Source organism: Pogona vitticeps, chromosome 4 (assembly GCF_051106095.1).
Source record: "Pogona vitticeps strain Pit_001003342236 chromosome 4, PviZW2.1, whole genome shotgun sequence".
NCBI lineage: Eukaryota > Metazoa > Chordata > Lepidosauria > Squamata > Agamidae > Pogona > Pogona vitticeps.
This window is the reverse complement of record NC_135786.1, coordinates 69,157,830-69,171,135: the sequence shown is the minus strand read 5'-3', so window position 1 is coordinate 69,171,135 and position 13,306 is coordinate 69,157,830. Positions and strand designations below refer to the sequence as shown.

Below are 13,306 nucleotides of genomic sequence, written 5' to 3'. Positions count from 1 at the left end.
AATAAAAAATATATAACAAATAAATGGCCCTTTAAAATATGAGTAGAAGAAAGGAAGTCTGTTACGCTCCCATATTATTTTTGTTTTTATTAAACTGAGAGAAATGAGATAAGATGTCATTCAACCAGGAAAGAACATAACCCTGAAGTGGCAGATAAGTGAACTTCACTTGGCAGAAGAGGACAAATATTTCAAGAAAACCAAAGCAAACAGAGGGGTTATTTACCAGTAACCATGGTTCTTTGAGTGGTCCTCTATGAAGACACACAAATGGGTTTAATCTGCATCTGAGCACAATCCCTTGGAACTTTCTAGAGCTTAAAGACATGTGATTAGTGGGACGTTCCCCCATGGAGTGGATGCTCCACCCGCCTGAAGTCCCCTCAGTTCCCAATAAAAGTCCACCACTGTCAGAAAGGTAGATGGAGATGACAATGTGATGAACAGAGGGGAGGACAGGCGGGATGTATGGATTCACAGAGGACTATTCGAAGAACAATGGTTACAGGTAAGTAACTCTTCTTTCTTCTTTGTGGTCTCTGTGAATGCACATGAATGGGTGACTAGCAAGCCCACTTACCGATTGGTGGGACGTCACATTAAAAAGGAGTTAAGAACAGCCCTGCCGAAATGAGCTTCATTCTCGTCTCTGACGTCCAGTCAACAGAGAGTCACAAATGTTGAGGGAGTAGACCAGGTGGCAGCTCAACAGATGCTAGAGACGTCAATACCGAGGAGAAAGGCGCTAGAGATAGAAAAAGCCCTGGTGGAGTGGGTTCTAACAGTTTGTGGTGGTGATTTTCCTGCTAGTTCATAGGACAAGGTGATTGCTTGAACTATCCACCTGGATAGAGTTTGTGCCGAAGCTGGAGAACATTTGCAAGGACCGTGATAACAGATGAACAGACAAGAAGATTTTCTGAAAGACTTTGTCCTGGAAACATAGAAGGCAAGGGAGCGTCTGACATCTAGAGTATGGAGCATGAGCTCTAGATGTGATGTTAGAGATGGAAAGAGGGAAGGTAAGACAAGGGGTTGGTTGAGGTGGAATTCTGACATGACCTTAGGTAGGAAAGAGACGTCTGGATACAGGGTAACCTTGTCAGGATGAAATTGCAGATATGGGGCATCAGCTCTGAGAGCTGCTAACTCGCTAGCTCATCTGGCAGACATGATGGCAAAGAGAAACAGAGTCTTGAGGGACAGAAGTTTAAAACTGGGAGTTGCTAGCAGTTGAAAGGGAGGACGAGTCAGAGTGTGAAAGACTGGAGAGGCCATTGTGGAAGCAGTGGTCTTTGAGGAGGATGAATGTTATGGAGGCCTTTAAGAAATTTCTTCAAAGTAGGGTGAAAGAAAGGCAGAATCAGAGTTTGATGGCTAATGCACTATGATAGCAGAAATGTACACCTTTAAGGTGGAATGTGAAAGACCAAGAGGAAAGAGGTGGAGAAGGAAGGTAAGGAGAGTATCGAGGAAAACAGGTGCTGTAGAGAGTCCCTTGGAAGCAGCGAAGGTAGAGAAAGTCCTCCATTTATAGTGGTACAGAAGCTGAGTAGAAGGCTTCCTGGCCTTGTCTAGAACAGCTGCTATGGAAGGTGAATCCTCCATGCAGTGAGATTGAGGGACTCCAGGTCTGAGTGGTGGATTCTGCTGTTGTCCTGAGTTAGTAGGTGTGGAAGCCGAGGGAGACGAAAGAGGTCTGTTGACCTTGCTCTCAGGTGGATGAACCAAGGTTGACGCAGCCACCATGGGGCTAAGAGGATGGTGTTGGAGTGAAATTGCTGGAGCCTGATTATTGTCCTCTGGACGAGAGGAATGGGGGAAAAGACGTACAGAAGACTGGATCCCCACTCAACCAAGAAAGCATCCACTAGAGCAGCAATGGCGAATATATGGCATGTGTGCCACAGCTGGCACACAGTGCCCTTTCTGTGGGCACACGAGCCATAAGTCACCGGTTCGCTACTCCCCCCCCCCCACAGCCAAAACTCAGGAGGTGGCTGCAGCCGTGGTGCTGGTGCTTTGACAGACGGCAAGCTGAGATCCGGAGCTGGAATGGAGTCTCAAGGCACCTCTGTACTTGGGATTCCCCCTTCCACTGCCACTTCTGGTTCTGCCGCCGCTGCAGCCCGCCACCTGCTTTTTTGGGGGGATTTTTTTTTCAGTTTCAGCATTTGGGACCAAAAAGGTTCACCGCCACTGGCCTAGAGAGTTTATGCCTTTTCCTGCCCTGGAACAGTATTGTGGGCATTTGGTGTTCTCTTGTGTGGCAAAGAAGTCTAGAGTAGGAGTGTCCCAGCGTTGGCAGAGTTGGGAGAAATCTGTGTCATCCATTTGTGGGTTCGAGTAGTGACGCCACTGAGGTAATCCGCTATGATGATGTCCTGAGTGGCAACGTGGACTGCAACAGGAAAGATGTGGTGGGTGTAACACCACTCCCAGAGGTGGACTGCTAGGTACAGGAGAGAAAGGGAGTGCCTCCTTGTTTGTTTATATAGTATAGTAGAGTCATATTGTCCGTGGCCAACTGAACGGTGCGACCTACTATAAGGGGATGGAAGCCATAAAAGGCCTTGATGATGGCGAGCAGTTTATGTGTAAGCGTTGTTCTGTTCTTGACCACAGAGCATGGATTTTGTGACCTTGACAGTGAGCACCCTATCCGGTGTGAGCGAATGAATGGCCAACTGTGAGATGAGGGAGAAAGGTCCACTAGGTAAGTTGGTGAGCTAATTCTGGAGAAACCGTCAACAGTTTGGAAGGGGGGGCAATCATAGGGTTGAATCTCTAAGGTACCAGGCTTGGAGGATCTCATTTTGAGTCTGGCATGTTGGATGGCTGATGTGGTTGAGGCCATAAGGCCAAGCAAATGTTGAGCCTGATGTGCTGAGACCGATGCAAGTGGGCAAAAGGGCTTTATTGCAGATTTCAATGTGACTATCCTTTTATGAGGAAGAAAGGCCCTGGTTATAGATAATTAGAGGTGAGCCCCGATATAATCTGCGATTTGAGAGGGTTCCAGTTGAGATTTGGTGAAGTTGACCTTGAGCCTGAGGTCTGCTAGCATGGAAAAAGTGAAATAAGTGTCTCTTTGTGTGTTTTGATAAGAGTTCTGTATGATTAGCCAATTGTCTATGTAAGGAAAAACGGTTATGCTGTGTAAGTGGAGATGTGCTGCAACTGGTGCGAGGCATTTTGTGAAAGTCAGTGGAGTAGTGGAGAGTCTGAAGGGAAGGGAACAGAACTGGTAAGCGGTGCCCTGGAAGCGGAAACGGAGGTATCTGTGATGACGTGGATGGATGGAAATGTGAAAATATACATCCTGAAGGTCTATTACCACAAACCAGTCTCCCTGGTAGAGGAGAGGGATTATGGTATCGAGAGTGACCATCCTGAAGCGTTTGGGCTGGGTGTATGTGTTGAAATGACTGAGATTGAGGATGGGATGGCCTCCATCTCGCTTTGGAACTGTGAAGTACCAGTAATAGAAACCTGTGTGGAGATCCTGGTTGGGAACTCTGAGGATAGCTTGCTTCTGGAGGATGAGCGTGATTTCATCTAGTTTGTCTAGTTTCCTACCCTCTCTATTTGTTGGGGCTACTGATGATTTATTGCAAGCCTGGGATTGATTCGATTCCACAATGATTGAATTGGGTGCGGGATGCTTCGCAACAAACGATGCATCTGAACCATGAGTTTTATAATGGTTACCCATCTAGATATTTGAAGGGAGGACAGTGGCTTATCCCAAGATTCTTTAACTAAATCAAGCATGGCTGGTATGAAGGTCAGGCTGAGAGGTGGGGTTTTATCTTGATTGATGTAATCAAACACCAGATCTTGTTTTGGAGGTGGAGGCTGCTTGAGCTTGAGGGATTTTTCCATATGAAGCAAAAGGAGGGTGATTATCTGCCACATTGGAATCAGGTGTGGGCAACTTAGAGGGAGACACTTGAGAGATTTCCAAAGGAGGCTTGTGAGTCTCCAAAGCTGCTGAATCAGAAGAGGGTGAGTGGTCTCGAAGACTAGATGAGGAGGTTCGGGTTGCAGTGGCAGGGAGTGCCAATAAACCCCTGTTAGTGTCAGCCAGAGGAGGGGGGAGTCCCTTGTAGGTGGTAGTGACTTGAAGGGATGAAGCATGGACCAGGGAGAGGGTAGCACTAGGTTGAGAAAGAGAAGCAGAAGCCAGTACGAAAGATGTGTGGGACCCCTTGGAAATAGATTGATGGGTGGAACGAGAGGAATTACGTTTAAGAGCTGACTTGGAATGGAATGGAACTGCCAGTATGGGCTGAGGTTTGGGTATATGAACTTGATGCCGATGTCGAGGTGCTGATGGTGATGGCAACGGAGAGGGTTCAGGTGGATAGGCAAATGCATATCAAACTCTCTTTGGTTCATCATAATAGGATGAACTGGCATACGGGTCGATATCAGATCTGCGATGCCGGTACTGGTCATAATCACCATAATAAGGGTCTTCATAATCTGATGGAAGGTGATATCGAGAAGATTCTTGGATATAGTAGAACTCCCGGTGTGGGGGATCTTGGAAGTTAGGTGAAAGGTTGCATCTCTTTGATGCATGTTTGCGAGGAGGAGACCACTGAGAAGACTCTGAGTTGGAGAATTGAGCCATTGTTGCCCGCCTTGAAGATGCAGGGCTAGAATGGGCCGAGGGTGGGCTGGTCAAGGCGAAAGGGCTCACAACAGAAAGAGGAGCCTGATCAGGAGGTAGTGGGAGTGGATCTTCCACCTCGGACAAAGAATCGGGAACCTCTCTAGAAGACTCCTCCAGAATGGGCTAAGGAAGGTCTGGTGGAGGTTGACCTAGTCGAGTAGCCTTGGATGATTTTTTAGCCTTTTTTGATCCACCCTTGTCTTTCTTCTTTTTAGGTGACTGGCCATGAGATTGTGCCGAGGAGGACTTTGATGCCAATGCCAGCCTCGACTTCGAAGAAGATTTAGGTTGCACCTTTGGGTTGGGAGATGGCATGGTCGGGCTCGACACAGAATGAGGCAATTCCTGTCTAGGGACAGGAGTCGAGGTAGGCTGCATGGAAGTGGTGGGTTGTTTAAGGGATTTCTCCCACAGAAATGAGCGGAGACATTGAAGACGGAGCTTGAGGGCAGGTTTGGTGAGCCTTTTACACTCTGGGCAGAACTGGGTTTGGTGCAGCTCTCCCAAACAAAAAAGGCAGTGGTCGTGGCCATCTGAAAGCGGGATCTTATTCACGCACAAAACACACCGCTTAAACAGACCGGAGGGGCATAAAAAAGGGTAGGAAAGGAGGGGCGAAGGGGGGAAATGAAAGTTTAAAGGAGCGACGGGAAGATAGGAATGAAAGAGCACTCATGGGGAAATGTCCAAGAATAGAATGAATAAGCCTATAAAGGTACAAGGTGAAAATACTGATTATGATCAAAGTTGCTCTAGTCATCGAGATAGGTCTGACCTAAGTGGCAGCTAAAAGCAACTGAGGGGACTTCAGGCTGGTGGAGCATGTGCTCCACGATGGAACGTTCCACTAATCACATGTCTTTAAGCTCTAGAAAGTTGTGAGAGGTCCTGCCCAGGGGCAGATTAAACCCATTTTTGTGCATTCACAGAGACCATGAAGAAGAACGCATCATAATTGCTGTGGGCATGATATAAACCTATGCAAGAATATTCAAAGAGTATATTGCCGTTTTGGGCTCGGGTGCAGCGGGCGGTGATAAAGCCTTCATCAAGACAGAAAAACAGTTTTAGCCAGTAGAGAGTTCTACCATCCACCCAATTAAGGTACAATAGCACATAATGTCAAAATTTATTCCAGACTTTCTGAGGGTGTCTAATGAAAGAAAGCTGTTGGGTTTTTAATATTATTTCCAGCTTGTTACTTTCCAAAACAAATTGTTAGAAAGAGGAAACATCCAAGATGTTTCCAAATTAAGCTTTTTTATTGTGTAATCACCCTGCCTCAAATGTAAAATAGAAATTAATGAGGTGCAACTATATTTGGTTCTGGCAATCAGTCCATTTGGAGAGTGGGGTAGATGAGTAGGAAAGAGTCTAAAGTGCTCCTGGTTAGGCTTCTGGCTTTCTACAGGATTCTGGAATTTGTTTCATAAATGTAGATACTGGGCTTTCCTTTAATGATCTGTATAATAACAAATTGAGCTGTTTAGCAGTAGATCCCTACGTTGGAGTAAGTTACTTTTATGCCACCAGAAACTAGAAATTTGTTCTTTGAGCATTTGTTTCCTCCAGCTATTAGATGTGTTGTTGTTGTCATGGACCATCAAGTCACCGCCAACTTATGGCAACCCTATACAGTGGGGTCTCTACTTAAGAACGTCCCTACTTAAGAACATAGTGACTGAGGATACAATAATGTAAAGCTACCCAGTTTAGAATCTAATGATTTCTTCTTTTAAAAAAAACTTAATCCATAAACTACAATTCTCCCTAGTGATGATCATATAAAGACTGCTCTGTTTTCTCCTGAGTTCATATGCTCAGAGAAGATGGAAGTAATTCTTAATGTATTGTAGAGATTTTCTCTTCTAAAGATGGTGAATCAAATTTTCTTACCTTTTCTGCTTCTAGCAAGTCTGTAAGTTACTCAGCACTAACTCATCACCTGATAACCCAACATGATCACACAGTCTGTTAAGCCCTGTTTGCGTATCTATAGAATTTTCCTCCTCCATTACATCACAAGGTTTTATGCAGACTACATGGCTCTATGACTGAGCTCCCCCTCCACTACTTTTGGAACATCTAGCTTGATGGAGAAATATTCTGATCTCAAAAGCTGACACATTAATTTGTACCTTTTTGGTTGGTGCAGTAGAGGTATTTTTGTACTGTGGATCTGTGTTGTTACCAAAACAGTTTTTTTTTAAAATGTGGTCCAATTTAGGTCCCAGTGCCACCTAAAAGCTCCACATCTGTCTTTAAATACAAACTGGTTCAGAAAATGTTGAGTCTATTTAGAAATCATCTGCTACATATAAGAATCTTGCTTGTTCCTGACTAAAAATCTAATTTGGCATTTTATAACCATCAGAAAAAACAGCTCCTTACTCAAGGAATGGTGTAAATAAAGATTGGTGACGATGCCACCTAGCAGCACCCTTGTTGAAAAGCATTATCAGGCAAATTCCAAAGAAACAAACAAACAAAAAAGACAAAAATCACGTAGCACCTTAAAGGCTATTATATTTTAATGTGAGCTTTCATAGACGCGTCCACTTCATCATTACCCCCTTGCCCCGAAATAAAGGCGTGAGACAATTGTTATGGATCAAACATGGGCCACACTTTATTAAATATTCATTAAAGCCCTCAATAAATTGGGTGTTCTGCGGTAGTGCGGAATCAGGTTCTGCAGAGGGGTCTCAATGGATCCCCACCAAATAATGGGTGAGTCCCGAGCCCCAAGTACTCGTGGTCATGAAGACAGCGAGAACCCTGCTGGTCCAAATTTGACCACCTCTGGACTTCAAGCTCCCTCTTCATTGTTGACTGTTGGTCCAGGAGTGGCCCAAGTGCATCTCCCACACACACACACACACTGTAGTCACACGATCCGCAGCACTGGGAGATCAGATGAGCTATACTTTACAGTACCTCTGTTTGTGATAGGACTTACCAAAACCTGTTCTATCCACACTACCTGCCTGTGTGAGCAATATAACCACCTCTCAGCATGCCAACGCTCCTTGACTAGTGTAGGATAGGCAAAAAATCTTCACATCTAAAGGCCAATCAGGAAGCAGGTCAAAAATTCCTATCTGGAGCCAAAAGGCAACCCAGTAAGAACTCACACTAGTATACAGGGTGGTCGGGTGGGCTGCTAGCAAAGAAGAAGCCGATAGAAGATGGGGACTCTTCTTGAATACATTACTCCTTCCCTCTTCCTTCTCGGTCGGTCATGTGAGACAACTACATCTCGCAGTGTCCCGGGAAGGGAGATAATGGTGGCCCGTGCCAGTGAAGAAATCTTGCCAGCCGGCTGAGCAGATGCGTGGAAGCAGAATGAAATGTTGAATGAAGTTTCAGTTACTTACTAAAAATTCATTGGCTAAAACAGCATAAGCCAAATAACTGCTTGGAAATGTAACATGCATTCAATAGCTAATGAATATTTAGTATGTAACTGAGACTTCATTCAACATTTCATTCTGTTTCCGTATGTCTGACAAAATGGACATGTCCATGAAAGCTCACATTAAAATATAATAGTCTTTAAGATGCCACATGTTTTAGTCTTTTTTTGTTTTGCTTTATTTTATTTCTTTGAAATTTGCCTGATATGCTAACACAGACTAACATGGCTACCTCTTCCAAAACCACATGTGGAAAAGACAAGTGCTGAACCCTTGAACTTTTTATGCTTCTATAATGGAGATGGGTGGGAATTACTATGTCAATTCATAAAAATTCATTTTTGCCACTGCAGCAAGCTCTAACAATTCTTTCCTTGCAAAACAATTTGCTTATACTGGTTAGAAATCAGCCATGCAGTCATACTAAGAGTGCCCATTAAGGGTTAATATTCTCCGTTCTTTTAGAACTTCCAGCACTTTCAGAAAAGTGGGATGTGTTTAACAAGTATTTCATGCTAATTATTGATCCAGTTAATTAAGGCCAAGTTCCTATGCGTAATTTCCTTAAGGTATTGAAACAGGTGTGGTTTACTTCCTAGTAGAACTGAAAAGAACTTGCATAATAGTTTGGTCCCATTTTCCTCACTCTGGTGAATCACACAGGTTTTCTCAAGCTAAATACAAGTGTTCTCTAGCTAATACCTTCTTTCTAATTCTTGTTCTGTAAGTCTGATCCCCAAACTCCAATTTTCTTAATATTGAGATAGAAGGATGTCTCAGCTTTAGATAAATTACTCCTACATAGAATGGACAAGGGAAGAGCTTATTTGCATGATTTATAACAGGAAGTGTTTTTAAAGACTGATGTAAATATGCATAAGAAATATTTCATACATTTTATCAGGGATGGAAAACTTATGGTGTTCCACATGTTATTGGATTGCAGCTCCCATAAGCCACTACAGCCAAAAGTGAGGGATGTTGGTAGCTGTGATCCAACATGTAGAGAGCAGCAAACAACCCTACTCCTGTTTTACACCATGGTGAAGTAATGCAGAAATATGGTATTGCTGTGGGTCTAATGTGTACCTTAATTATGTGTTTGCCTTCAAATCATTTGTCAAATTCATATTTGAATGCACAAATACATCTTTATTCTACACTGAAATGATATATTGTACAAATCAGCCCTGACTAGCCCACCATGAACTAAATCTACAGAGAAGAAACTTGCATATTAGTGTTGACTGAGATCCAGTACTTTCCACTGAAAACAAATAATGGGCTTGCACCATGACAAACAGCACAGATAAGAGATTACATATGAAGGAGGCTTGAGAATACAACCATATACAGTATACTCATGATATCACTGAAGAAGACGAATTAATTACAATGGTGCCTCGCTTAGCGATCGCTCCGTTGAGTGATGAAATCACTTAGCGATGGCCCCTATGGGGAAAAATCGCTTTGCGTTGATCGTGGGGAAGCGATCATGGCAAAGCGACCCTTTTGCACAGCTGAAATGGCTGCCCACTGTTTTGTCTCGCTTTAGAGGCACCGAAAATGGCCGCCCCTATGGAGGATCTTTGCATAAGGTCAGTTTTTAAGCCCATAGGAACGCATTAAACACGTTTTAATGCATTTCTATGGGCTTTTTTAAATCGCTTAGCAACGTTTTTCCAGGAACGGATTAACGTTGCTAAGTGAGGCACCACTGTACCTTCAAGCTCTATTCTCACAGAGTTTTTGAAAGAACGAACAGCAAAAACACCCACTTTTTTCACCTGCTTTTAAGCTATATTCATACTATGTCTCAAGATATACACACGCAAAACATGGTGGAGACTTCTCAAAACTGCTAATGAAAGAGTATTATGTAATTAGTATGTGTAGTCTGATCAGTCAGATTCTGACTTGTGGCTTTTGCCTTAGAAAATGTTCAGGATGGGAAAACATCACATAAACATTCTCACTATTTAAATCATTGCAAGTCAACTAAATATGGGGCAGCCTTGCCTAGTTTAACTGAAATGCAGAAGCATCTAATAAAAAGTTTTAGTATTTTAGTTGCTAACATTTCCCTAGTGATCGATATTAATATTGACAGAAAGTCTATCACTTAAAACAAAACCAACACTTTGAATTGGATCTGAAAATAGGTTGATAGCCAGTAGAGCCATTGTAACAGGAAAGTTATATACTCCCTGTAACTGGTCCTAGGCATCAGTCTGGCTGCAGCATTTTGAACACTCTTCAAAGACTATGCCAAGTAGAACATGCAAGCAGGAGGTCAACTTAGGTGTTTGTTGCCCCAGCCAGATCAGACATCTCCAGGGATAGGAGCAACTGATGTACCACCTTCAGCTGTGCAAATGAGCTCCTGGGCATTGCCAAAAGCTAAGCATCCAGACTCAAGCATAAACTCAAACTGTACTAAGAATTTCCTTCCTATCTAATATTCAGTAAATAAAGTTATGACCCACAGAATTCTATATAACTGGGTCCAGGATATGTGAAGGAGCATTTATCCTCATATGAACTTCTAAGATCTTTCACGCAGGCCCTTCTCTGTTCCAAAACCCTCACAAATGTGTTGCGATCTTTTTCTTTTTATACTTTCTTTGATCTCTATCTTTGCTAACCTGTAATGTTTTTAAAATTTTTATTGTTGGGCTGATTGTAAGCCACCTAGAGTGGTCTAGTATGACCAGATAGGCAGGATAGAAACAAAATAAAATAAATAAATAAATAAATAAATGCCAAGCAGCAACAGCTGCACTAGCCCTACTCCTCTACCACAATGAACATCACAAGACACTGTATCATTGTAGCTTCACACTGTGTTCTGCATATGTGTATAGACATCAAAATCCTAAAAAGTATAACACATGTAGCATCAGTAGAGAAAAGTGCAAGTGTCAAAACAAGCCCTGTTCTGTTACTACAGTAGGTATACTTACCAAAGTAGAGAGAAACACTAGCCCCACCACTTGTTTCCAGTTTTGGTGCTCTCCGGCATACAGAGTACAACAAAGAGGACAGTCCACATGATTATAGAGGATCTCCAAGCCTATCTTCCAGGATTCTGAGTCAAACAGGAAGCCTCCATGGATTAGAACATGCTCTCCTCTTCAGAATCCTTGCCTTTTACATATAGGCAAGGAAAAGCACTAGAAACAGAGGGTGACGGGGCTAGTGTGGTCTCCTTGACCCATGATAATGGTACTTCCTTTAATCATGACTGAACAGGGCTACAGAACTGGCGGCTTGATAATGTTGCTATCCTCACTTCTGTGTATGTTTAGAAAGAACAGAGCTGATTTTCTGTGTGTGCACACACGCTCCTTTGAACTGATACACTACATACGCATTTTGTATTCTGTTCCTATAAATGCATACTAAACCAATCCCTCTATCCACAGGATTCCAACATATGAAGAAAGACACTTCTCTTTCAGAGAAAGGTGTTTAAAGTCATTTATGTGACTTTTCATGCACATCTGTTTCTAATTTAAAATAATATATGGTCTACTACTGAGAATGGTTTATTTTGCTCCTTGCAAGCTCTTTATAATTATATGTCATAAAAGGCATTAAAAGAAAATGGCATTCTCACTCTTCGATCCATGTAGACCCCCATTTTCTCAGAATGGCAGCTGGGAAATGTTTTTGACTGGATGATTATTAAAAAGATTAAATGTAGAAAAGCATTTCAATGTGGAATAACATTTAAGAGACATGTTTGACCTCTGCTCCTTGGTTGCTGCTTGTTTATCTTGCTCATGTTGCAGTTTTAGTTTTGAGCAGGACATTCCATGAACTGTAAAGGCAGAAGTCTGCTTAATCTATGAAATACTGCATAGTATCTTCATTTTAGTACACAAAGCAATTATCTTTGTAATGCCATGTGCTCCATGTTACAGGAGCTGTAACATACAATTCTTAGGAACTCAAATTTATAATCACAATTTCACCTAGAAGACACCACAAACACAAACTGAGGAATCAAGTTAAGTTTACTATCAAACTTACAAATTAGAGTAAGTTACCTCCAACCAGAGTGAATTAAAAATTTAGCATATTAGATATTAAGTTAAAGAACTACCAGTTTTCAGAACAATGTATTCTATATCATAATTAAATCAATAAATTGTTTCAAATGAATTAGCCTTTACAATCAACAAGTTCAGAAGCATAACTGATGTTATTACAATTAATGCTATATTGTTCATTTTTATCAGTACCTACAATTTATTGCCAGTGAGATAACACATGTGCCCACATGTCAATTTAGAAAGAGGTAAATTTTATTAGTCAAGGCTAGGATCCAAATTACACAAACTGTGTTCAGCTATGGGAGATTTGGATTTTCTGTCATTACCAAGCTATCTTTGAAACCTGAGGGAATGTAAAAGAGATTTGGTGAATTGGGAGGCATATATATGTGCACTAAAAACAAAGAACAAATAAAAGATTTCACTAGATATGCCCAAGGTTGTGAGACTGCGGCCTAAGTTAGCTTTCTGGATCTCATGAAAAGTTGGAAAAATTAGAAAAGAAAGAAGCAGCATTTTCTAAGCCTTTCATGAAACCAAGGAAGATTTTTGCCAAACAAGTAATATTATCTTTGCATACTTACTGCCTTTCCTATGTTAAAAATTTCATCAGAATGAGAGTAGACAGGTCCCATTCTAGTACTTTTAGAAACAATTTCAAATGGACTGAAATCACAGTTTCTAATATATTGCAATTGTGCATTCATACTGGTCTTAACCATTATAAACTGTCTTAGGTTATCCAACCATTAATATTTTATTGACTGATTTATGGAAACTAATTCCAAAATCTTCATTAAGCAGAGGCTTCAGGAAAGCTAGAGTTGATCACACAGTACCATGCTACTTCCAACATCTAGTTCCAGCCTAGTTTTTGAGAGAAACTCATTTTAAAGTCCTGACTGCATCTTAAAATCAGAGCAATTCAAAGTTTAGCTTTGCCAGGTTGGAGCTGTAGATTCTGGAGCTTCATTGCCATGCCCATGTTCCCAGCAATCTTCAATTTTCCTTGAAAGAAAGCCTAAAATTAAAAAAAAGAGAGAGAATTAACTACATTGTTTGGGTTAATGATTTTATATGAAATACATACAGTTTTGCCAGCCATCACAAGCAATTTCAACCTATCTTTAAGATACACACACAGTGAAAAA

At 41.9% G+C, this 13,306-nt stretch overlaps 1 protein-coding gene and 1 long non-coding RNA gene across 2 annotated transcripts in view; one reads left to right on the top strand and one right to left on the bottom strand.

The window, feature by feature from the left end:
- The first annotated feature begins 5,694 nt into the window (after window positions 1-5,694).
- LOC110082257 (uncharacterized) lies at window positions 5,695-11,637 on the top strand. The gene is made up of 2 exons (XR_012086402.2): window positions 5,695-5,785; window positions 11,523-11,637. It is a non-coding gene; the product is annotated as an uncharacterized LOC110082257 (long non-coding RNA).
- Window positions 11,638-12,098: 461 nt separating this feature from the next.
- SCP2 (sterol carrier protein 2) overlaps window positions 12,099-13,306 on the bottom strand; it is a 32,907-nt gene continuing 31,699 nt past the window's right edge. The window contains exon 16 of the mRNA XM_072997631.2: window positions 12,099-13,176. Coding sequence (XP_072853732.2) covers window positions 13,081-13,176 — 96 coding nt within the window. The 3' untranslated portion in view covers window positions 12,099-13,080. The remainder of the gene's footprint in view (window positions 13,177-13,306) is intronic.